This window comes from Lepisosteus oculatus, chromosome 9, assembly GCF_040954835.1.
Source record: "Lepisosteus oculatus isolate fLepOcu1 chromosome 9, fLepOcu1.hap2, whole genome shotgun sequence".
Classification (NCBI taxonomy): domain Eukaryota; kingdom Metazoa; phylum Chordata; class Actinopteri; order Semionotiformes; family Lepisosteidae; genus Lepisosteus; species Lepisosteus oculatus.
Genome location: NC_090704.1, coordinates 45,469,925 through 45,494,851, shown reverse-complemented (window position 1 = coordinate 45,494,851; position 24,927 = coordinate 45,469,925). Strand labels below are relative to the sequence as shown.

At 50.0% G+C, this 24,927-nt stretch overlaps 1 protein-coding gene across 1 annotated transcript; it reads left to right on the top strand.

The window, feature by feature from the left end:
- Window positions 1–2,857: 2,857 nt before the first annotated feature.
- Window positions 2,858–24,770, top strand: evpla (envoplakin a). The gene is made up of 22 exons (XM_006635469.3): window positions 2,858–3,008; window positions 10,332–10,431; window positions 11,120–11,274; window positions 11,477–11,600; window positions 11,774–11,905; window positions 12,661–12,702; window positions 13,342–13,503; window positions 13,641–13,748; window positions 14,222–14,317; window positions 14,464–14,574; window positions 14,905–15,051; window positions 15,401–15,555; window positions 16,294–16,391; window positions 16,617–16,789; window positions 17,375–17,553; window positions 17,934–18,072; window positions 18,346–18,539; window positions 18,637–18,787; window positions 19,051–19,134; window positions 19,698–19,808; window positions 20,225–20,317; window positions 20,813–24,770. The coding sequence occupies exons 1-22, from the start codon at window positions 2,956–2,958 to the stop codon at window positions 24,206–24,208; spliced, it is 6,003 nt and encodes a 2,000-aa protein (XP_006635532.2). The 5' UTR covers window positions 2,858–2,955; the 3' UTR covers window positions 24,209–24,770.
- The last annotated feature ends 157 nt before the right edge of the window (window positions 24,771–24,927 follow it).

Below are 24,927 nucleotides of genomic sequence, written 5' to 3'. Positions count from 1 at the left end.
GGAAACTGTTGCTTTAATACACCACGTGCTTCAATCTTTCCCCGACAACCGCGCCTGCGCTCATTCTGCCTGCTCCTCCGGGTGTGCACAGGCGTGTCTGCTTGGGAGAGAAAGCACAGCGTCGTCTTGTTCTCTGGAGCAGGCACTGCTTAGGGAACCTGTAGGCCCTGTTTCTCCAGCTCCTTCAACACACGTCTCTTGAGGCTTCTGGGAGAGACCGAAGGGCTGTGTGGTGCGAAAAAGTCATCCCTCTCCTTCTTTCAGTCCCTGTCTCTCTCTGCCTGAGTCTCCTTCTCTCTGCTGGTTTCTTTATCCACTCAGTGTCCCTCGCTCTGGCCCCCCTCCGATTTAGAAAATGCCCTCCATATTGCTCTCCAAGTCACACTCTTGCGCTGACAAACCTGTGTCCCACCCACAAAGGTTGCAGTTCACAAATTTTAATTGCTCAGCGATCCTATTTTTTAAATGAAAAGGTGTTTGCCTGAAGCTGTGCTGTGGCGTTACTGTTGGCAGTGTGGAATTGAAGACCAGTCCTTGTCACGCCTGAGTGTTTTCAGTACTGTGTGTGGCAGCACCGGAATTTCACTGTCTTGCATTGTGGTTTTGTGCCAGGATGGGCTGACTTCCTGGCCTTTTCACTTACTGAGCGTTTGTCCACCACAAAAAGATCACAGGTCTGCAGGTCTACGGTATCTGCCGCCTTTATGCATCAGTGGGTGGAGATCGGGGAGCCGTGAACTCCTGATGAAACCGTTAATGGGCCTGAATGAAAGCCGGAAGAAGAAATGGCTCTTAAGTTCCCTCTATCTGTAGATTGATGCATTTTTTTTTCTATCGTTAAATTTAAGGGAGTCTTTTTTTGGTGGTGGGGTCTGTGCTTCACGAAAGCAGTCTCGGAAATTAGAGCACAGTCTGCTGCATTTCCTTGCTTGATGTTCAGGGGGCAGGGGCCAGGGAAGAGGTGCCGGTTTCAGGAGGTGATATGCCAGAAATGTGGGCGTGCTGGCTGCAGAGGTGCCTTGGAACTGGCCTGGCTGCATTCCTCAGCTCTCTCAGAAGTTTGGCTCTCCGGATGAGGCCAAGTCCTCTCCTCTTCCCACGCTGCTCTGCCGCCCGGAGTAGGCCAGGCCCTGCAAGCCCATTGCAGCTTGTGTGAGCAGGGGTAGCGAACCCCGTATTAAAGCCTGAGAACAATGAGTTGCATTGCAGGGGTCCATGTGCACAGCGACTTGACGACACCTGGTCACACGTACATCCTTCTGCCTGACACAGGGCCGGCGGACAGCAGCTCACAGCTCGGGCGACTAACGCCACTTCACTCTAAAAAAACTAGATGAGGTGAGCGGGAGTCTGGCACCTGGAGTTGGTCTCATTGGGGCATATACAGTGTTTTTTTATTTTTGCAAAAAAAAACATTGAGTGTTTTAAGGATGTTGTAGCTATGGAAGTGAGAAATGAAATGCTAATGAAAATATTGATTTGCGTTTCCTGCTGATGAGTTCAAGTTAGTGTGTTTTTTAAGGCTCCATGTTGTTTAAAAGCAGCAGGTACAACGAAGGTAAGAGAATTCTCACTGGGCAGGCCGAGATTGATCTTCCCTTTCCCCTCTGCTGTGTTTAATTAATCAATCAGTTAGTTGATTAGTGGCCACACTGATAAAAGCAGACTTCCCTGAGTCTTCCCTGGCCATGAAACAAGACCTTTGTTAACAAAAGTAAAGCTCACTAACCAAATTACCATAAATTAAGGGATGGTAGTGTGAAAGAACTCTTATCTTTCCTGACGTTTGCAGTGAGTATGTCCTCACTAACACAAGCACAGGGCCTGCCTCTGCACTTCCTGTATGGACCTGGTCTCCATGGTGACAGGAAGCATCTCTCTAGACTCGCCCCAGAGTAAGCAGCCATGCGTTCCCTTTGAAGGAAGGGATGTCAGTCCATGAAGGCTTTGGAAAACGGAAAACATTGTTTAAATGTCTGAGAAACCTAGCAATGTGGAAGCTGTATGTGTCCGTGTGCTTGCCGAGTTTTGTAAGGAAGTTATAACTTCCAAGGGCCGATTTTAGAAAAGACGATTTCTGCTCCTCCACACCGGAGCGTAGCACATGCAGGAGGTGAGGAGTCCATGTGCTCTGTCTCCGTGTGTGCTCCGAAGTCTTGGAATAGGGGGAGGTGGGCTTTAGGTTCCATAGTCCTGGAGTGGCTGCTTCAGCTGTTATTCTTCTCTCCAGAAGTGATGCTCCTCCACCTGCAGGTGTGAACTTTCCCCACCCTCTCCCTCCACTAAAGCTGCCATACCAAACCCCGCCCAGGAGGGGGCACTACAGCACCCCTGTACTCCAGACTGTGCCCACAGATGTGTTTCCTTTCCAGGCTGTGTCCAGTTTTTCATTGAAATTCTGGAATTCATTAGCTATTGATGGCTCAGATAGCTTCCTCTCATGCAGTGTCCTTTTTAATGTTTCTCTTTGAGTCTTAATAATTCTGCTTTAATTGTCTTCTTATTTGATTAACATGACTGGGTTTTGCTTGCTATATTCTATTTAATCCATGTATCCTCCCCCATTCTTTTCAATACGTCACCACACTAATAGACAGGAAAGCATAAAGGAGAGTGTGTGAACAGACTGACGTGTGTCTTGAAGGGGGGGGTCTTGGGGGTACATGTGTTGACCGCTCGGTTTGTAGGGGACACCGCTTTGGAAAACAAAGGAGAGAACGCAAAATAAAAAAACCCACCCCACAGCAGCAGCAGCAGCAAACAGGAATGTGAAACAGGTTGACCCGGTCCCGTGAAACAAGATAAGTGTCCCAGTGACGGCACACCTGCTCCCAGGGTGGAGCCGGGCAGGAGCGCTTTAACAGATCAGTGTCTCGCCGGGACCCGCAGAGCCAGTGGCAGAGGAGAGAGCGAGCTGTGGATCCGCGCAGGGACTGAGGCACGCAGGACCCCAGGATGTTCAAGAAAAAGGACAGCAACACCTTGAAGGTGTCGGGCAAGATGAGCAAGTGAGTGTCCTCGGGGCAGCGGGATCCACGGTCCGTTTTCTTTTCATTTCCGGTCCGCGAGGAGCTGGGCTCCAACCCGCCCGAATCTGATTGCTGGTGACCATGAAGAACAGGCGGTGAGGAGATCATGCGTGTCTCTCCTTCCTCCTCTGCCCTTTCGATAACTTGGCCACCCGGCGGTTGCTTTAAAAGCACCGCTCAGTAATATCTTGGCAGGGTCTGTGAAAGATTTAGAGCTGTATTCCGAACCATCTGGACGCGTCCGAAAAGAACAGGAGCGCGCTTCCCCTCCCAGACTATCGCAAAATCACCCAGCTGAGGAGTGTGATAACGCTGTCAATTCTGCTGCAGGAGCGGTATTTACACTAAGAAAGCGTAGTATCGGTATCGGACACACGGACCGCGGGATTTTCATAGATGTATGCGACGTATTTATCCTAGAAAAAGTTCAGAGGTATGAGCTGTACCGAACTGGTTGTCCTCTCCGTGTTCCCAGACGCTTTTGATAAGTGATAATCTGTGTACCTGCCTGGAATCCGAAAAGGTTATTCCTCACGGATCGTCAAAACCCTTCTCCTACCCTTGGCTATTCTTTCCCTTGACAATACACACTGTACATACTGTAGGTTAGAAAATACTCTCTGGACAATTTGGGGCTCATCATTTTGAATCTTTTCTTATGAGGAATTTTTTGTTTGTTTTCTAAGGTTTTCTAAGGTTTGTGGTTTGTGCTTTGATTTTGTGGTTTTGTATTTTTAGAAATGTATTACCAGATATTTGAGACATATTTGGGACAGTAAAGAGCGAAGGGGTGTAACATCTGAAGATGAGACTGACTTGCTTTCAAAACGTTACATTATATATTTTGACAAATGCGGTTTTACGTCATTTAACTATAAATTGAATTCTACTTCGGAAGAGTCAGAAGTGAATGACGCCAGTGAGACAAAAGTTCAGACCCCCTTGTTTAGGAATTTCAAAGATTTTTGTCCATCCCGGCGGAAATTTTCTTGTTGCTTATTGAGCTCTAAAGCGCAACAAATATACTCAAGACTTCGATCAATAGTTATAAAAATGTGTTTTTGCTTTTTTATGTTATGAGTTTCCCCTTTTAAATTATTATTCACAGTTCACAATACGGTACCCTGCTACCTGTTTTTTACATTTATGCTTCATAATGCATTAACAGTTCTTGGTCTTTGTGTCAGATTAATATCAGGTGGATTTGAAATCCATCCTTCTTTATTTAAACTTATTGCTCATGGCGTGGAGTTGTGAGGTTGCAAAGCAAAGGTAAAGCTCAGTCGTCAAGGTACGGAAAGGCTGTAACAGCTACCTGTTACAGAAGCTGCGCTGGCTGATTTAATTCAGGAAACGGGAGTGCTGGTTTGTTTGAAACTCCTATGTTTTTCTGTTGCGTAACCTTAGAATTAGAGAACAAATACAGTGCAGACTATATGGATTACAAACTATTGTAACAGACCCGTATTGACTGTGAACTTTATCGGTGTTGATGTAGGTTTGTAACCATTACAAAGTGCTTTGTGCTGAGGTAAGGGGAGAGACCTCTGTAGAAGATGACCAGTTGCCAAGTGACAAATTATTTTTGTAACAATTGTTGTCGCCGTGATTTTCTGCAGCTCGGTAGTTTAGTTATCAAGGTTCGGTTTTTTTTTAAGGTGAAGCCCAGCTGTGCCCAGCTCTATCGCACCGCGCGTTGTGTGTGGGAGGAAGTGTGTGGGTTCAGGGGGACACCCTGCTCGACACGGGTGCCGTTTCGGTGAGTGTAGTTGCCCCAGGCTAGGGCAGCAGTGGGTGAATCTAAACGGAAAGAAGGCAGCGCAATCTGGAAGCAGGCGACCACACCTGGAGCGTGCTGTCCTCTCCTGAGGTAACGCAGATGTTTCACTGACCTCATTCGCCTTTGTCCCCTGCCTGAAGCCTTTCAGACTCACATTGTTCACACTGGACAAAAAAAAGGTCAAGTCTTGACTGTGTTACAGGAAGCCGAGCTGCTTGTGGAGTTGAATCATGCACATCTGTAACGTCGTGCAATGTGCATTCGTGCGCATCCATGTTTGAAGCAGATCTGTGCCATTCCTGACCGGTGACCGTGCTAGTGACAGCGGAATTAGACACTCAACAAGGGTGGAAAAGAGAAAAACAGCTGTCTGATTATTTAGGTGAATTATTTACTTTTTTAAATGAACTGATCTTGGGCTCTTTTAAGCCTGGGTGCAGAGAGTGAGAGAGGTTTGCATCATGGAGAGGAAAGCTGAGAGGACTCCTGCCTCTGTTGTCTCGAGTGATGCCACACTGTTGTAGTGATCCCCTGTCACACGGTCACCCTGTGCAGTCTCTGTGAGTCCCCTTTGGGTGCCAGTAGCCACCATGCTGTGCACTTGTGGATATGGTGATGCAGGATATAGCCTCCTAGCTCTGCTCCGGTGTAACCACATTTGTACAGCAGCCTCATCTTCTGTACTGTGTTGACCGGGACTTGTGCGTGTACATCAGAAAATTAAAGCCACGCTTCATGCAAACCTCCTTCGAATGATGACCCGTCTTTGACAGACAAGGTAAAGCAATCAACCAAAGACAAAGAAATCAAAAGCACATTTGCAGAACACAAGGCTGTCTTTGCGCACAGGGTTGTGGGAGTATGGCGCAACTTACCCAGTCATGCTGTTGAAGCCGATACCCTGGACAAGACACCAGGTGGATGAGGATTAGCAACTAGGTTCCAAACCGGCTGGACATGCCGAATGGCTCCTCTCGCGGACCATGAGCCATCCTTCTGATCTTATTTACGGAAGGAATAAGGATGTGTAAGGATGAGCTCAACACACTGCACAATGACAAAGCAAGGAGGCACCTCCTCAGTGGCTTGGTGGCTGAGGCTGATTGATCATGACTCACAAATCGAATCAAAGCTAATTACAGCCTCGCGAATGGTTGTGCGTAGGGGGAGCTCGATGGCAGTAACCCGCATTCAGGAGGAGAGGAGGCAGGAGGCCTCTGTGTGAGGGGAGAACTGGAGTGCCGAGGTCCCAGGTCCCTGAGCGCAGTCTTGTGTGTATTAATCCCAGGCCCCTGGGGTTTCCTATGGACTGAAGGGTGGAAATGAAGAGCCTGCGTGTGCGAGTGTGTGTGTGTGAGACTGTGTGTGTGTGAGACTGTGGGTGTGTGCGAGAGAGTGCATGTGAGACTGTGTGAGACTGTGTGTGTGTGTGTGTGTGTGTGAGACTGTGGGTGTGTGCGAGAGAGTGCATGTGAGACTGTGTGAGACTGTGTGTGTGCGAGTGCGAGTGAGTGTGTGTGTGAGACTGTGGGTGTGTGCGAGAGTGCGTGTGAGACTGTGCGTGTGAGACTGTGTGTGTGTGCGAGTGGGTGTGTGCGAGAGAGTGCGTGTGAGACTGTGTGAGACTGTGAGTGTGTGCGAGTGAAGGTGGGGGGAGGCACACAGGGTGTAGGTGTCAGTGGAACAGTGAGGCAGAGAGGAGGGACGACTAATTGTTGTTGTTGTTTGCCACTGAAACAGTGCAGGGAGGAACTCCTCCAACCAGCCCAGCCTGCTTCCAGACGCCACTGATCCATTCCGGCTCTCCCAGGCTGTGGCCCCTGGCTGCCCTGGGGCAGATTGCCTGATGCACCTCAAGCACTGAGCACCTGTAGCACTAATACAGCTTAACACAGCTCTTCAGAAGCCCTTTCACACAATCCATGTGGTGACCACATAGTTGTCATAAAATGGGAATAAGCTGAGGTCAAAATACAACCCCAGTGTTTTTAGCTGTTTTGTAGGTACAGTTTTACCTTGATAATATGTTCAATATCACACATAAACGCATGGCACAGTTTCACAGCTAGGTGTGTCCCCACAATAAACAGGTTTGAGAAAGTTGCACAACATGCTGGGGCAGAACACAGACAAATAGTGTTTCTGATTGGCTTTTCAGTGTAATCAAAACCCACAAGCCTGGGCAAAGGTTAATGAAGAATTATTTCTGTTTGATTATGTGTTACATCTTCAACAATGACAAAATCAGAGCTAAGATTGTGCTGTCTGCTTGCTGAATCTGAATGTTTAAATACACTGCATTATGTGCAACAGAATTGGAAATCGTCAGTGCTAACTCATATACAGCAAAACAGGTCTTATAATGGTCTTCCAGGTTTTTGAAAGGTGTACCAATATTGTAGAAAAAGCAGCAAGTGACTCTTGAAGGTTATGGATCTCATCGCCATGATTCTCGTTGCTTTGTCTCTTTAATTTCTGGCTTGTTCTGCACTCCAGGCCTTCCTACAGTCAGCAGTAAGTGTGGTCACAAGTAGCACATGCGTGACGTACTTTGCACATGTTCCCCTCGGACCCTGACTTGGGGTGTCCATCGGTGAGACAGGTGTGGTCATCTGGTCGAGGCTTGTACACCCCTCAACCTGACCACTGCACTTCCAAGTTGTGCTCTTTGGCAGAAAGAAAAACGTGCAGCTTCAGATGTGCCAGACACTTCCTGTGGAGCAAAGACCAGAAGAATGATTCTTTGGCCCGCTCAAAAAACCTGCTCAATGAGACGGAGGATCCTGACTGTACAAGCATCTTAACCTTTAAGTGTCTGTGCATCGATCTGTCTGTGAAAACTGTTAAATATTCAAGGCTAAACAAGCACACTGACACATGCAGCCTAACTGAATTGGATTTCAGTACGTGTGCCTTTTAGCAAGGGGTAGGCAGGAAGCTGCCAAAGAGACTGCTAAGAGCATTCATTTGTATGAAAATGTCTACGCATTTGTGTGAGAAACAAGGAACAGCTGTACTTGATTAACAATCTACTTAGACATCTGATGGCCGGTTACACAGTGATAATCGTCCAACTACTTTAATGACGAAGTTAAAAGAGAGCAAGTTGGGGTATGCGAAAAGACAAATTCCTAATACAAGAAATTGTATATGGCCAATAAAGTGATCTGATCTTATCTTAGAGCAAAACACAGCTCTAGAGTTGAATAATTGCAGAGCCTTTTTACTTCAGAAAGTTAAGCAGTTAGGTCAGCCTTGAAATTAGGAATTTGTTTGACTGATAAGTTTGTGCATCGTCAATTGGATTTATACTCATGTACATGGGTATTTTATTAGATCAATCGGAAGGACGTGCCTTGCTCATGGATACAGCAGCTATGCCCCACCTGGGATTTGAACCTGCAACCTTCAAGCTGCAGCTTGAGTCCTGTGCACTCCTACAAACCACTTCCTGTCATTATATTACTGCATCCTGGGATGGGAGGGGGGCCAGCCTGCGACACTCAAATTTGAAACATTTCTCACTTCGGCCCAGTCTCTACTGAATGTAGAATTGATTTTGGAATTGAACTCCAATTACTGGAAATAAATACGCAGTGGAGGGTGGTATGCCTGTCCTGAAGTTGTGTCATATGCAGCCACCAGCTGTAGCTGTGAGGGGTGTCGGTTGGTTTGTTGTGCTGTGGAGTGTGTTGCCAGCCTGACAGGATGGAAACGGACCCTTCTGATTTCCTCATACTGAGTGGGTCTTGTTCCAGCTCACTTCTGCATAGCAAAGAGCCCTGTTTGAAGTGAACGGAAAGTTCGTTTTCATCGTCGGCCTGGGCTAGTTCTGATTAACTTTGTGGTCTGGGAGTTTGTATGTGCTTGTATGTGTACTGTATGCTTCTTTTCATCTTTTTGAAGTGATTCTCAGAAAGGGTTTAGAACTGCATGACTACTAGGTGTAAGGTGCTTTAGGGGTTAACTTGCATGTATATGTTACTCCAGGCACAGTAGGAGGATAGCCAAATACCACAGCTTCCAGTTAATTTCCGCCGCATCCTTAATTACATAAATTAATTCACTATAATTTATTTGTACTGTTAAAACATTCCAGGACTCCTGACATGGTTTCTGTAGCATTTCTCCTGAGAGGCAGAGTCTTCTTTGCATTTGACTTAAACTACAGCCTTGTCTTCCTGCAGAGGAACTCGAGTCTTTAACACTTCTGCTGTTGTAGTTGTCAGGCACTTTGATTTTTCTTTAAAGACAAATGGCAAAATGCATTGAACTGCAGGTGGAAAACAAACCTGAACTGATTCACTGCTCCTTCAGGTTTTAGTGGGTAAAATACCTCTGGCCTTCCTGCCTGCCTTCAAAACCATTTCTCTTTTTGTGGTTCAAAGAAAATGACACTTCTAGCAGGTGAAGATAAAGGCTCTGGGAATCGTGCTCTTTAAAGGATTAAGAACAGAGGGGCCGATGCAATCACAGCCCTTCTGCATATGGAATATATAAAGAGCTTTCAGGATTACACTGGGTGTAATCTTCAAGGGTCATGGGATTAAGAGGAAGCCAGAACTCCTTTTCTTTTTGGGAAGGGTGGCAACACACTGGTAGCATTTAACTCCTAATCCCGGTGTGTTTTTACAGCAGGCAAAGAGCCCCAGGCAGCAGCTGAGAGGGTGTCCCACTTTCCCAGGCCTGTGGCTCAGAGAGCTGAGAGAATTTAATACGGCTCTTTCCTGAGCTTCGCTGCCTGCTTTCCATTTTGTTTGGAACTTGGTGTCAACAACAGCCTTCTCTTTTAGGATAGAAATGTGTGGGGGGGCATCTACCTCCGTGTTTTACTTTGAGAGATGCCACTGCCTGTTGACTGCACACAAAATGAATATTTAAAAACATCCCAGATACATGGATCTGTTCTCAGTTGGCAAACTGGTCTTACAGATCAGGGAGCAGGTAGACAGCACTTGTGAAGAGAGAGCAAGGAAGGTAGCTAGATTAAACAGACACACCAGAGTCACATTCTTTCTCCCTTAGTTGGCTGAAGGAGTGTCCTGAAATGCGTGACTTTCAATGTAGCAACCAAAAACAGCAAAAGTAGCCAATGTAGTGAAAAGCAGGGAGCGTGACACTTCAGGCGATTGCGCCACAGCAGCTGGAATGGCAGCGATGCCTTTGCAATCGAGAACGAACTGGAGGCACTTCTTTACACACAGGGTGGTGGGAGTGTGGAACAAGCTGACCAGCCGTGTTGTTGAAGCCGATACCCTGGCTTCTTCAAAGAATACACTAGAGGAATCGATATATGTTTGGTGATCAATATCTCTGACTGTCATTCTTGGTTGGTGGCAGACCCAGAAATTAAGAACTCGGGGAACACAACTAGGTGTTCAGAGTACAGAAGTGAGAAGCTTATCCAGCGTTTTGAGGTTGTAGCGCATGGCGATAAGCAAGCCTCGTCATGCGAGTGCATGAGTGTTGATGCCCACCTGTCCTGCACTGTGTTACCGTCCCACCTCCCTGTCTCCCCCTAGGGCCCAAGCCAGTGACCTGGCGCTGCTGATCGCCCGCATGCAGAAGAGCGCCGACCAGGTGGAGAGAGACGTTCTGTCTGCAGAGGAGAAGCTGAAATTGGTAAGATCCAAGCTCGGCTCCTCTGAGAGTGCTCCTGCTGGGTCCTGCAGCAGTGTTCCGCTCAGGCTGAAGGACGAGGGGCTCTAATCTCAGGGCATCACTGAGGCACGGCCGACAGCCTGTCCCCCCATGGGCTCCCTGTAAGGACCCTCCGTGGCGCAGCCCGAGTCTCAGGGCGCGTCTGCCAGACCACCCGGGACAGGGAAGGAGCAAGCAGTCCAGAGCCTGCACCCCCCTGGGGTGTGTGACACCAGCGCCTCCTGCAGGATCGACGCTGTGGTGCAGGAGGCGCCGTGCTCCCCCTACAGGACGCCTCTCTGTGTCTCCTGATGGGGAGGGACGGCAACGAAGCAGCAAGCAGGCTGCTAAAGTAAAGAGCCTCTGTCCACCCTGGGGTATTCCTTTCTACTGGGTAGCGTTACAGGGGAGGCTCTTTCCCTCTTGCAGGAAAGCGCAGGGCTCTGCCGCCCTGTGTCATGTTCTGTTCTCATTCGTATTATAATTGAATATGCGTGTCATAGGATATAACGCGTATTAAACAGGGCAATTCTGGGACTGCCGCTGTCTCAACTCCCTCAGAAATCCACAGAGGGACGCACACAGCGAGAGGGCGCGGACGGGCGGCGGTCAGGCACGCCGGCACGCGGCCCCACCGCCTGAGCCGCGCCTCCCCTCTCTCTGCCCGCAGGACAAGGAGAACCAGGTGAAGAGCCTCCCCTTCCAGCACCAGAAGGAGAACGCCGACAACCTGGCAGAGGCGGAGGGCCTGCTGAAGGACCTGTTCCTGGACGTGGACAGGGCCAAGAAGCTGAAGCACCCGCAGGCCAGCGAGATCGAGAGCGAGTGAGTCCCCCGCGGGCCACACTCCCTTCTGCTAGAGAGGGGGGCCGGAGGGATACGGACATTTCACCGCTGGCCTGGCGTAACACTTCCCCTGCCAGTGCATCCCTCATAATGCCCTTCTCGTGCGCCAGCTTGGGGGAATGATTCAAGTTTCCAGCCTCCTCAGGCCTGACTCTCCCGCGCGCTGTCCTCTCTCACGCAGTGTCAGCAACCTCCACGACCGCTGGTCCGCCGACTGCAAGTTCTACCGCGAGGTGTACGAGGCCAAGAAAGAGATCGGTCTCTCACCCAAAATTGGCTGGGTGCAGATCCTCAATCAGAAACAGGTTGGTTCTGCGCGCCTCTGTGTCGGCGAGATGTCCGTCTCCGTCATTCCTTGACTTGATTGGTAAAAACTCACACAGCACGGTTGACCTCTGACCTTTGACCCCCTCCTCCCACTTCCTGGGGAATCCTGAGCCTCTCCTGCTGACTCCTACTGTGTGTGTTGTTTGTCCAGAGGCAGGTCAACATAGAGGAATATGGCCCCGGGATGCCAGAGCTGGAGAAACAAATTGCCTCCCATAACATCCTGCACAAAGAGATCGAAGCATATGGCCCCCAGCTGGACGGTAATAGCACCAGCTCTCCGGTAAGGCTGACATTGCCCCCTGCTGGGTGATAATGACACTGCACTGTGCAAGATTTTTATTTTATCATTAACTTTGTTTTTGTGCAAAGTCGGGTAATTTACTAAAACAGGCTGAGTGAAATCCTTTGCTCGAAAGTATCACAGCAGTTTCCCACCCCCAGGAGTTGAACCGGCTACAAGTCCAGAGCCATGACCGCTCCTTATCGTCATGCAATAGGGTGAAAAGCACACAGCATTAAGAACACACAGCTTCTTCCCTCAAGATGCGCTAGCAGTGACCTGCATCTGAACTGGGTGGCACAACCAGGAAAATGAGGGTTCTGTTTCCTGCAGGGGTCTTGGCTGTGGGAAAACCTGACTCACACCAGAGTGGGTGCTTTCATAAGTGCAAATCCAAACAAGAAGACAATACATGAGATTATTAATATCTCTTTGAAACAAACTTGTATTCAGAGCGTTGTTGTCCTCAACTCTGTGAAAACTGAATTATGAATGCAGTATATATTACAGAATACAGGCTTTATTATGGTCGCCTGAAGTGCAAACACATGAGATGCCTTTGCGCTACGAGTAAATCCGGTGGGAGTGATAGAAAACAATAGTATATCCCAGCACTGGGAAGGGAATTATATATAATCACATCAAGAGGATTAGCCCACTGCACAGAGTGACAACCAGTTAATGAAGCACTAGGACTCTACAAATTACAGAGGATCCCAAAGTATTTTCTCTTGATCATGTGTTTGGTATTTCAGGAGGAGTTGGCAGCTATTCAGAAGCAATACCAGAATCTCCTGGTGAGTTCTTAAGCTTCATGAACGGCTAAACCATTTATTTTCATTTTTAAAGCGAGTACAGCAAAAAAATGCTAGAAATGTGGAAAACCACACATATGATGAAAGTGTCCTTCTTCCTTGGCTAAGACACTTGAAGGAACCTACGCCTGTTAGGAGTTAACAATGAAGTCCTCAAGAACTGTTTTACTGTTTTGTGCATTCCCGGCAGGCCTAAGTTATTCCAAGGTCTCTTGAGGTGTAACTCATATACCTGCTGCTTGACTTAGCAACATGAAAGGGAACAGAGCTCTTAGCTTATTAGGGTTTTGGTTATTTGCCCAAGGCTGACCTAACTGCTTAACTTTTTGACCTTGTTTACACCTTATATATAACATACTGTTACTGACCAATCACAAAAATGTATGTTTTTGTATGGAAATTTCGCTCATCTCAGAAAATAAAAGCTCTGTTGCTGTCCTTAGGAAAGTGAGTAATAGACGAGGTCAAACTGTTAACTGCGTCTGTCCTCCTTTCTTTATTAAAATAAAGAAATCTCTGGCCTGTTTTACACGTGTCGCGTGGTTCTCTGAGAAAAGGGTCTGACATACTGTAGCTCTGCCAGGCTGACGTGTGCTCCGCCTCTCCTGCCTTCTCCTGCAGGAAAACTCCAAGTGGCGGCGGCACTACCTGGGCAGCCTGTACGACTACATGCAGGGCTGCACCAAGGAGCTGGTCTACCTGAACGAGCAGCAGGAGAAGATCCTCAAGCAGGACTGGAGCGACCGCCTGACGGACCCCTCCGACATCCGCCGGCAGTACGAGGTGAGAGTGGGGGGGAGGAGAGGAGGGGGAGATGATGTGATGACGTGCAGCAGGTCTCAGGGCCACAGCATGACCATTCCCAGGGGCCAGGAGGTGTCGCTGACTCCCTCTGCCGGCGTCTTTCTGTCCTCCACCAGAACTTCAAGAACAACAGCCTGCTGGCCCACGAGAGTGAGGTGAACAAGCTGCAGGACGACGGGGACAGGCTCATCGAGATGAAGCACCCGGCCAGCCCCACCATCCAGGTCAGAGCCCAGGGAAAAGCACTGAGAGGAAACCTAGTTTAAAAGGAGCCGTTAAGTAGGAACTGTCCTTAAGACAGAGATATACATTAAGCTGGGGTTTAAATAATAATCTAAACCTTGGCAGACTACGGATGCCTGATTACTGCGGTGAGGCTACAGTTATTCTTAAAGTCAGTGTTGTGGTTGTTTCTTTGTAATTGGTGGAGATCACTGGCAGGAGCTAACAAACCTGCCTGCTGACTGATTTGCATTTTGGAAGCCGGCCTTTTTCCTTGTTGATCGGAGCTCCTGCTAGCAGGTTCTTGGGAGAACTGCACTGCATTTTAATCCAGGGAGAGCACGGGCTACTGCTGTCTGAGTTTGAATAGGCATTGCATGTTAGCATTGTTAATGTCATTGCTCATGATTCCTCCCTGTGCACTCCCTTTGAGTCCAGCTCAGCAGTCCTGACAGTATCCATGTGTCTCTTACAGGCTCACAGAGACGCTGTGAGGAACGAGTGGCAGAGTTTCCTGAACCTCTGCATCTGCCAGGAGACTCACCTGGACAATGTGGAGGATTACAGAAAGGTAACAAAGAAAAAAAAGAGATCATTGCACTGATAAAGAGCAAACCCAGACCTCAGCATTCCGCCTGAACCAGCCCCGCTCCCATCTAAAAAGGCAAAGAAAAAACCTCCTCCTGAGCCACTGTGTCTGTTTTCCGTGCTCCTCAGTACCAGGACGATGTTGACACCCTGTCGGGGTCCCTGAAGAAGCTCAACGCCAGCCTGGACCCCAAGGCCCTCAGCAACAAGACCAACTCGGAGATGCAGCTGCTGCTGGAGGTGAGGCCGGGCAGGGCTGGGGTTTCCCCATCCAGGGAGCGAATATCTGTCCAGAAAGGAACTAACTAGCAACAAAGCCTACCCTACTGCCTGCTTCAGGATCAGCAGTCCCACTAGTTGAAGTTGAAGTGGGGAGATGCTTTTAAGTCTGTAGATAGGGAGAAATTTCTTGACATAGAGGGAGTCTGGAACAACCTACAGGGAGCAGATTCCTTGGGATTTCCTGGGGAAATCTGCTGTTTCACCCCCCCCGCCATTCTCCCCGACCCCCCAACCCCCCGGCGCCCCGCGCCTGTGTCAGCTCTCTCTCTCTGTCTCTCTGCGCCCCAGACCGAGGAGAAGACGGTGCAGCAGAGCGATCAGCTCCTGGCTGACCTCAGGAAGCGCAGCACCAAAGTCGCCCCCCTCAAGCTGCGCCGCACGAGCCCCACCAAGCCCACCAGCGTGGAGTCCCTGTGCGACTGGGAGACGGAGGAGGTGAGTCCGGAGCTGCCCCAGAGGGTCACCTTTAAACCCATGCTGTATATATTATTAATTTGCTTAGCTGACGGAGTGCAATTGCACAGCTGGGCATCCCACTGGAGCATGCTGGGTGAAGAAAGTCCCAGTTACTGAAGTGTCTAAGGGCCTCTCCACTCCTGCACGCACCTCTCTCTCTGTAAACAGTCTAACCCGAGAGAGGAATGAAGTGAAACCTGTTCTGTTAGTGCGGCCTTGAGCTCCGCTGCCCGTCCCGATCTGCCGCGGCTTGAGTGTGTGTCTGAGATGCCTGGTCTCTGTGGCCGAGCGGTCTGCTCTCTGACCGCCGTGTCCTGCACCCTGCCAGGCGTCAGTGACCCGCGACGAGAAGTGCACCCTGAAGGACAACTCCAGTGCCGAGAACTGGGTGCTCCAGTCCAGCAACGGACAGACCAAGACCCTGCCAGGGGTCTGCTTCCTCATTCCTCCCCCGGACCACGAAGCCATCGACAAAGTGGACCGGTGAGTGAGGGGCTGGGCTGGGCTGGGCTGGGCTGGGCTGGACTGGACAGGACTGGGCTGGGCTGGGCTGGATTGGAATGGATTGGGCTGGGCTGGGCTGGGCTGGGCTGGGCTGGACTGGACTGGACTGGACTGGACTGGACTGGGCTGCGCTGGGCTGCGCTGGGCTGCGCTGGGCTGGACTGGGCTCGGTTGGGCTGGGCTGGGTTGGGCTGCGCTGGGCTGTGCTGGACAGGGCTGGGCTGGGTTGGGTGGGTTTCACACACTATGAAAAGAAGGTCCTTCACAGACACCTGCTGTAGTAAACCACGTTTCCACGTTTCCACTAAACCAGATGACAAAATATAAAACCGCACTTTTTCCTGCGTCCCCTCACCACCCCCAGAGCAAAAAACACACAACAAACAGCACGGGGCCAGACAAAGACACAAAAGGGTTGCACAGTGGAAGAACGTACTTGAACCTGAGTTTAGGTGAGAAAGAGACAGGCCTGGCACCCACAGTCTCTCAAGATCCACGCTGTGGCGAAAGATCAGATCCCAAAGAGCTTTCATCTTCTCTTGAAGTGTGCTACACAACAGACACAACACATAACACTAACAGCACACTATACAACAGAGAAACGCAAAGCCCCGAACCTGAACCCAGCCAGGCCATCAGGCTCGTGGCCCTTGGGTTCGTTAGCGTGCGGACGTCCCGCGTCGCGGCTCCGGTGTGACCCGTGTGCTCGCTGTGCAGGCTGGGCGTTGAGCTGGCTGAGCTGAAGAAGAAGAGGGCGGCTCTGCAGAGCTCCCTGAAGAGCCAGACGCTGGAGGGGGTCCGGCCGCAGAGATCAGGTGAGCGGCCCTAAACACGGCCAGTTACATCGGGGGATGTACGGGGCGGGTATGGGGCAGGCTGGACGGGAAGTTCTGGGGATTTCCTGAGTGCCCAGATTGTGGGCTATTGTCTGAAAGCACTGAGCGAGTTAAAGATACTGAAACTGCAGGCTTTCCGAGGCCCAGAGGGGCAGCACTGGGCTGTGTGATACACTAAAGGATTCCCATGTGGGCCTGCTGCAGGGCTTGTGTCCAGCACCCCTGAAGACCCCAAGGTGAAGCAGCTGTCTGCCAGCCTCGAGCAGATGGACAAGGAGCTGGCGCAGACAGAGAAGGACATCCTGAGGCGCCTGCGGACACCCCTGGACCGAAGCTCCCCCTCGCAGGACCTGGCCAACAGGCTGAAGGAGCAGGAGGTGAGGGCCCCTCCTGTCGCAGGGCCCGGCCCTGGGGCCGCCCGGTCCCTTCAGACCACACGGTGGCTCCCCCCAGCTCATTCCGTCGAGTGTCAACGGCTGCCCCCCTCCGAATCTGGCCCGTACTGTGCAGAACGTGTGCCCTTTCTCTCTGTCCGCACCGCAAGTGCACGGAAGACACGACTTGCATGTATTTGTCCTTCATGCCGGGGCATTACAGAGAGCGTGACAAAATTAACAACAAAAGCTCACACAACAGCGGTTTACAATGCACTTTCATAACATTCGACATGACACTGAGTTCGGGGGAGCTCGCTTGAAAGAATTCTATTGATCCAATTCCTCATTTCCAATAGGAAGGAGCTCCACTAAGTTCACTTTCCTTACATAAGGCTGTGTAAGCTGAATATTTCTTTACTTAGACGTAAGTCGGCTCCACACTGTGACTATTGCAGCAATACTGGCTTTTCGTCTTGGCCTTGCTGCTCCTGGCTTTGCTGTGAGCTGTGGTCAGGGCTGCACTGGGCCCTGCTGGACCCTGCTGAGCCCTCACAGCTTGACGTCCTGTGCTGTCTGTCCACCCAGCGAGCAGCCAAGGCCCTGCAGGACCTGGAGAAGGAGAGGGCAGCCGCGCAGAGGGAGGTGCAGCCCCTGCTGGCCCAGCAGCCCAGCGGCCCCGCCCCATCCCCACTGCCCCTCAAGCTCAGCAACGCCAAGAACAAGCAGGACGACATCGCTGCCCTCTGCGACCTCTACACCAGGAAGTAAGCCGAGCCCTTACCCTCCTGCCTGCCTGCAGGCAGAGACAGAGTGTGCTGGCAGCCGGGGATCGAATTTGTACTGTAAGGGTTACATCAGGACGTGAAAGCCTTAGGTACCCCTTTTCCCATACATTTTACCCCTCTTCACCCGTTTGTTTCTGCAAAGTTTTAAAATAGCATGCAGCTGAAAGCAATGCTTATTTTAAAACAATCATCGGGATTTCAAAAAAGCAACAAATGCAGGACTTGGCTCATCGGTCGATACAATCATAATAAAAGTCGAAATGCTGGGACGGTGGCATACTGATATACTGCACAATACACCTGCGCTGTTGGACAGCGTACAAGCAATCAGCTGAGCCTGACCTCTGTCTCTCTCTAAGGGCCAATGCTTCCATGGAACTGGAGAACCAGATTAAGAAAGTGGATGGGATTATCGCTGGATTCGAGAGCCGGCTGGCTAAGGACACAGGTGTGCCAGACACACCCAATGCCATCCAGACGCACACCCAGGACCTCCAGGTGGGCAGAGCAGCCGGCGGGGCACCCCCAGCTACAGCTGCCATCACTTAACTTTCACTGAGGTCAGCTCGGAGCAGGGCCTCCGTCAGTCTTTTTAAACAGGATTGGGATGGTCAGTATAACACTGTTACACCAGTCCTGGGGCCTGCAGCCTCTGTATGGAATTAGAGATTTGCAAACTGCCCGGGCAAATCATTTGCCCTGTGGAAGCCGTCGATTTCCCCAGCTGCAGCCCTGCTCGGTGCGCTCAGTCTTTTCCACGTCATTCTACAGCGGATGCAGAAGGAGCTGGCCGGGAAGCAGGACGAGCTGCAGAAGCTGAGCCGGGACCTGGAGACGACGGAGCAGCTGTGCAGCTCCCTGCAGAAGGGCTACCAGGAGTACTGCCCCGACATCCGCCGCCAGGAGGCCGAGGTGCAGCGGCTCAAGAACCGCTACGCCAGCGTCAACAGCCAGCTGCTGCAGAGGTGAGCTCTCCCCCCCTCCCAACCCCCCCTGCCCGGACAACCCCTCTTGCTGTCTCCCGTTTCTGATTGGCTGTTCCGCTCGCCTGAACTCTTTCAGGGAGAATCTCATGCAGGAGGCCGCCAATAAGAACCAGGCATTCACGGGCACCACCCAATCACTGAACTCCTTCCTGAACAGTCTGCCAAACAACAGGATAAGCCCCGGTGACAGCCTCTCCCAGGTCAACGCCAAGCAGAGCTCCCAGAAGGTGAGATTGTGTGGGGGGTCATGGGAGATGGAATTGTGGGTGCTGGAGTGCTCTAGCCTATGGGGTACCAGAATGAGAAGGTGTGCTGCTTATTACACACTAGGGTTGCTGGGATTGATGTAGTGTAATGAAGGACTGGGTCATTAAACCCACGTGCATGTATGACCAGTTGATTAACATCACTTGTTTACTCAGCTAGGGGTCATTGTGACCTGTGCAGATGTCAAGAAATCATGTGTTCACCAAGGGTCTTTGCCTTGCAGAGAGTGGTGGAGGACATCAGGAGGAAAGGCGATGACGTCAATCGCGTTGTGGATCTGTCCAACGACCTGCAGAGCGTCCTCAGTGTAAGAGACCAGCATGACTTCATGAAAGAAGACAGTGCTTCTGCGCCATAAAAAAAATCATAAAACTATGTATAAGCGGAAGCAATATCTTCGACTCCTATATTGCCCTTGCAACAGTTATGTTTTTACATTTTTTATCGTATAAAAATGTGCATAAAGGTCTGAAGAACACCCCTTATTATAGAATATGTATACAATAAAACATCTTCACATTTATGTGCATTTTTCTGCTTTTGAGGTATTCCACCAGGCTCTGTGGATTGAAATGACTTGTGCACGTGCATATTTGGTTGTCAGGCATGCTGCAACTGACAACAAACCTTGAATGAATGGAGGCTTGCAGCCCCCTCCTGATCAGATATTCTCCACCTCGAAAATCTCTAATGACCTGAAACTGTAATTAAATTAGATATAGTAGATGTGAGACATATTTCCCATATTTGGTGAATGCAGTGGAACTCTAGCTGCCTGCTGATGAAGTAAAACGTGTGTCACATAAAAGATTTCGGCTTGTTAGGTACTGAGCTCCCTATCTGATTTCCTGATTTTGCCCACTTTGACAGGAATACGAGACGAATTCCGACAAGTACCGTGGCACTCTGGACTCCACTGTGGGAATCACAGATGCGAAGAGGCTGCAAGCTTCCTCCCTGGCAGATGCGGTGCAGAGAGAGGTGAGCTGGACGCACTGCACGTGCACACCTGTTCTGGGAAATCCCAAGGACAGAACTGAAATTATTTTTGTTTCGGCTATTAAACTAAGCTAAAACAAGCTATTTTTGTTTAAGCTTATAGCAGATGCAGAAATATTCACATTAAGTCATCAAAAAGGAGGCACTTCCTTGACATCTGTTGCAGGTTAAGTAGGATACGACTGTTGTCCACTATCTCCAGCAACCATGATGATGGTGATGATTACAACCTGGAATTGGAGAACTTGAAACCCTTGCAGCTATCTGTGCAGTTGTCTGCTAGTTACCCAATCCTGCAAGGTTAAAAAAGTTGTTTTGTTTTTTGAAGCTTGGGGCAATAATCAGTGTTTTAATCAGTAACCAGAGCTGTCTGAGCTGACGGCGCGACTGTGTTACAGGAAAAGGCCCTGGTGAACCGGTACGCTGAGGTGAGCGCAGAGAATGAACAGATGCTGAACCAGATGGGTTTCGCTAAGAACATCATCGCTCAGGTAGGTCACATTGCTCTCACAGGGACTATCTGAACATGCTTGGCTTCATCACAAAAACGAAGGACCTCTTTCTTGAGACCAGAGATCTCTACTCGTTTTGTTTTTAAGGTGAAATACTTTGTGTAAGGGAAAGCACTGCTGCTATGAGCACATATCAATAAAGTTATCAATGCAAAATGGAAGGGAAGCAATTCCAAACATTTTACACTGATAACATAGAATTAATAATATAGAAATAGCTTGTGTGCATGTTTTTCTCACTAATTTGCTTTGAAATCATATCCTTCGCTTGCTGCGCTTAATGAGAAAATTCAATGTAGTATAAATAGGACAGTTCTATACCTTTACATTCAGTTGAAGAAGAGAATTCCATTTTCAGTCCTTCTGTTCCCCCAGTTTGAGAACCTTCTATTTGTCTTTTCCCTGTATTAAAATGTGTAAGTGAACAGAATCAAGGACAGACTCTGACTCCTATCTCTCATCTCCTGCTGACAGAATGAAGACAAAGTGAGCCAGGTAGTCGTGCAGCAGCAGCTACAGCAGAAGAGCATGGTGGAGACAGATAACCTCAAGAGCATCCTGGCCGAAGAGACTTCCAGGCGTACCCGTGTGGAGATGGACCTGGACAACTGCATGAAGAGGATGATGTCCCTGAAGAGCAGAAGGGGCGTGGAGAGGTTGGAGGAGAAAGAAGTGGTGCAGTACTACCGAGACCCAAAGCTGGAGAGCGAGCTTGTGTCTCTGAGGAGCAGGGTCCAAGACGAGAGCTCCCGCAGGGCCATAACCCAGACTGAGATTGAGGTGGCCAACAAGAAGATCATCAGCGTGGAGCAGGAGCTGAAAACCATCCAGCCCAAGCTCCTGACCAAGGAAGTGACCGAAATTGAGAAAGATCCCCAGCTGGACATCGAGGCAAGCAGGCTGAGAGATGACATTCGTAGGATGAAGGAGGAGGTGCGACTGAAAGAGACTGATATTGTTCACATCAGAACGGACATCTCCATCCTGGAGAAGAAGCAGCCTATTGTCAAGGAAAAGGTGGTGAAAAAGGAAGTGGTGAAGGTAGAGAAGAATCCTGAGATGCTGAGGGCGGTCAGAAGCTTTGAGAATGAAATCTCAAACGAAAGCCAGAGATGCAAATCTCTCAACGATGAGATCTTTAACATCAGGAGCCAGATCAACACGCTGGAGAGGATTATCCCCACAGTGCAGCCAAAGATCATCACCAAAGAGGTGAAGAAGGTTGAGCAGGACCCAGAGCTCATCAATGAGTCCAAGAAAATCCGCACCCTCATAGAGGAAGAGAGGAGCATGAATAACAACCTTTTTGCGGAGATTTCAAAGCTTCAGCTCCGCTACAATCAGGTGGACCAAACAAAACCCAAGGTGGAGATCAAGGAAATAATCAATGAAATCTACAGAGTAGATCCAGAGACGGAAGTTGAACTGGTGCGTCTGAGAAAGGAGCTGCAGGACTCCAGCAGGCGACGTGCAGACATAGAGAAGGAAATCAGCATTATCTTGGTGGACCTCCAAGCCCTGCGGTCCCAGAAGCCCAAAGTGGAGCTGAAGGAGGTGACCCAAGAGGTGATAAAAGAGGAGAGAAGCCCAGAGCTCATCCGGGAGTTGAGCAGGCTGAATGAGCAGGTGACACAGCTGCAGAACACCTACAACAACACCCAGCTCCAGCTGCAGCTCCTGCGCAAGGAGAGGGATGAGTGGAAAGTAGAGAAATCCAAGGTGGAGACCAAGCTGGTCACCAAGGAGGTGATCAAGTATGAGAATGACCCTCTTCTGGAAAAGGAAGCCAACCGGCTCAACAGGGAGTTGCGCGAGGAAGTCCAGCGTCGCAGAACAATGGAGGAAATGGTCTTTGACCTGCAGAACAAGTACATTGTTCTGGAGAGGCAGAAGCCCGAGGAAAAAGTGGTGGTGCAGGAACTTGTACGTCTGCAGAAGGATCCCAGGCAGATAATGGAGCACGAGAAGCTGAGCAAGGAACTGGATGAAGAGGTGAAGTCCAGACGGCAGCTGGAGTTGGAAGTACAGCAGCTAATGGCCCTTGTGGAGGAAAAGGAGAAGCTTCTGCAGCAGCAGGATGAGAGACAGAAGAAGATCGCCGTAGAGATGGAGCTCAGGCAGGTCAAATCCCGAATCAACGAGCTCGAGACCGCCCCACCACCCATTGAGGAGAAGATCATCATGGAGGAGGTCCTGAAGGTGGAGAGGGACCCCAAACTGGAAGCCGTGACCAGTGGCCTTCGGACAGACCTGGACAAGCAGAGGAATGAAATCATGCGCCTAGAGAGGGAAATCAGAAACATCACCCTCAAGCTGGAGATACTGCAGAGAGACAGGTCCGTTGAGAAGACGGTCTATAAAGAAGTGATCCGGGTGGAGAAGGACAAAATGCTGGAGGGTGAGCGCTCCCGCCTCAGGGACCAGGTGAACCAGGAGAGAAATGCCCGGCGGGACCTGGAGGATGAGATCCGGCGGCTCACCGAGAAACTCAACCGTCTCCAAGGAGCGAGAACCAACACTTCCCAGGAGGAGACCCTCCTCATCCAGACTAAGGACTCCCTCCTGAGGGACAAGGAGAAAATGATCCGGGAGCTGAGGACGCTGGAGTCTGAGAGGCAGCACATCAGCATCAGCTTCCAGCAGCAGTCCAAGCTGATGAGCGAGAGGACCCAGATGAGTCGTCAGAAGAGCATCAAGATGGATACCGACGTCAAGCGTCTGGAAAAGGAAATCCTGGATGAAAAGGACAAACTGAACAAGCGGGAGATCACGCTGAGGGAGCTGCAGGAGTCTCTGAGGAAAGAAGACGCCAAGAACAGTGAGACCCAGATGAGAGAGACCAATCTCTCCACCAAAATCACCATTCTAGACCCAGAAACAGGCAAAGACATGTCACCCTATGATGCCTACATGCTTGGCCTGATTGACCGCAATCAGTACATCCAACTGCAGCAGCTGGAGTGCAACTGGGAGGAGGTCACCACTACAGGGCCCGATGGGGAGACCTCCGTGCTGCAGGACCGCAAGAGTGGCAAGCAGTACTCCATCAAGGACGCCCTGAGAGACAAGAAGGTGACCCCAATGGAGGTGCAGCTCTACAGGGAGGGCAAGATTCCCATCTCAGAGTTCGCCCTGCTGGTTGCTGGCGAAACCAAGAAACAGCCCCTTCTCAATACCCCCCTCTCTGCACAGAGGTCCTCCTTCACAAGCAGCAGCTTGAATGTGCTTGGCGGCGATGAGAACTATCCCATCTCTGGAGCGATTGACACCACCACCAAAAGCCGCATGTCCATCCGTAGCGCCATGACCCGGAAGCTGATTGACCCCAACACGGGGCAGAAGTTGCTGGAGGCGCAGGCGGCCACAGGGGGCATCGTCGACATCGCGAACAAGGACCGCTACTCCGTGCACAAGGCAGCCGAGCGCGGCTTCATCGACACCACCAGTGTGAATAGGCTTCTCAACGCCCAGAAGGCCTTCACTGGGGTGGAGGATCCCATGACAAAGGCGCGCCTCTCTGTGGGCGAGGCCGTGCAGAAGGGCTGGATGTCCAAGGACAACGCCATGCGCTACATGGAGGTGCAGTACCTGACGGGAGGGCTGGTGGACCCCAAGCGGGCAGGCCGTATCAGCGTAACGGAAGCCGTCAATCAGAAGCTGATCGACAGCGCCATGGCAAAGGAGCTCCAGGACGAGTCCTGCTATGCCAAGGACGTCGTGGACCCCATCACCAAGCAAAAGATCAACTACAAGGAAGCCATGGCGCGCTGTCAGAAGGACCGCACTACCGGTCTCCTCCTCCTGCCCGTTGCCTCCGCCGACTCCTCCTACTCCAGTCCCCGATCCTCCACTTACTCCTCCTACTACTGAGTGTGTACAGCCCCCTCCTCAGCCCATGCTAACTCTGATGGACCCTGTCCAGAAGCGAAACATTAGCAATACAGAGCGCACGTTTTTCAAGTGCCTAGAAATCTACATCAGTTTTTATGTTATTCACAATGGACATTGTCTACACGAAGACTCGCTTAAAAATGTTTTCAATAAGGAAAAAAAAAACTACTTCTCTCAGGAAAGCATGGCTAACTATACTCTGTCCTACTATGCCTATAAATGTCCAATAATTGCTACTGGACTCACTAGATGGTTTACTCTTCTTTTTTCTTTGCATAGGGTGCTGAAGTTTCATAAACCTCTTTATTTTATTTAAACGGAATGAAATGGTTTTGTGCTGCTGTTTGTCATGAGACACGTGGTAGGATCCACAGATCTAGTATTTAGATCATGTTAACAAGGCAGATGGATCTTGATGCCTTTTTCTGCAGGATTATTAAAGTTGAAATTATGACAGTCTTTTAATTTCTTGTATCCTCCATATAGTCTTGTTTGATATTGTGGTCACTATTATTCTTTATTAAAATGTACCATAATGAGAGATCTCTGTGTGCTGATTATTCAAGCTATATATTCCTTCTTTGAGAGTGGCGGGTTTTATCTCAAGACTGAGATACCTGCAAAATTATATTAAAAATATTCAATACGGAGGTCAGAATGAAAATCACAGTAAGGACATAAACACTGCAGGCTGCTCA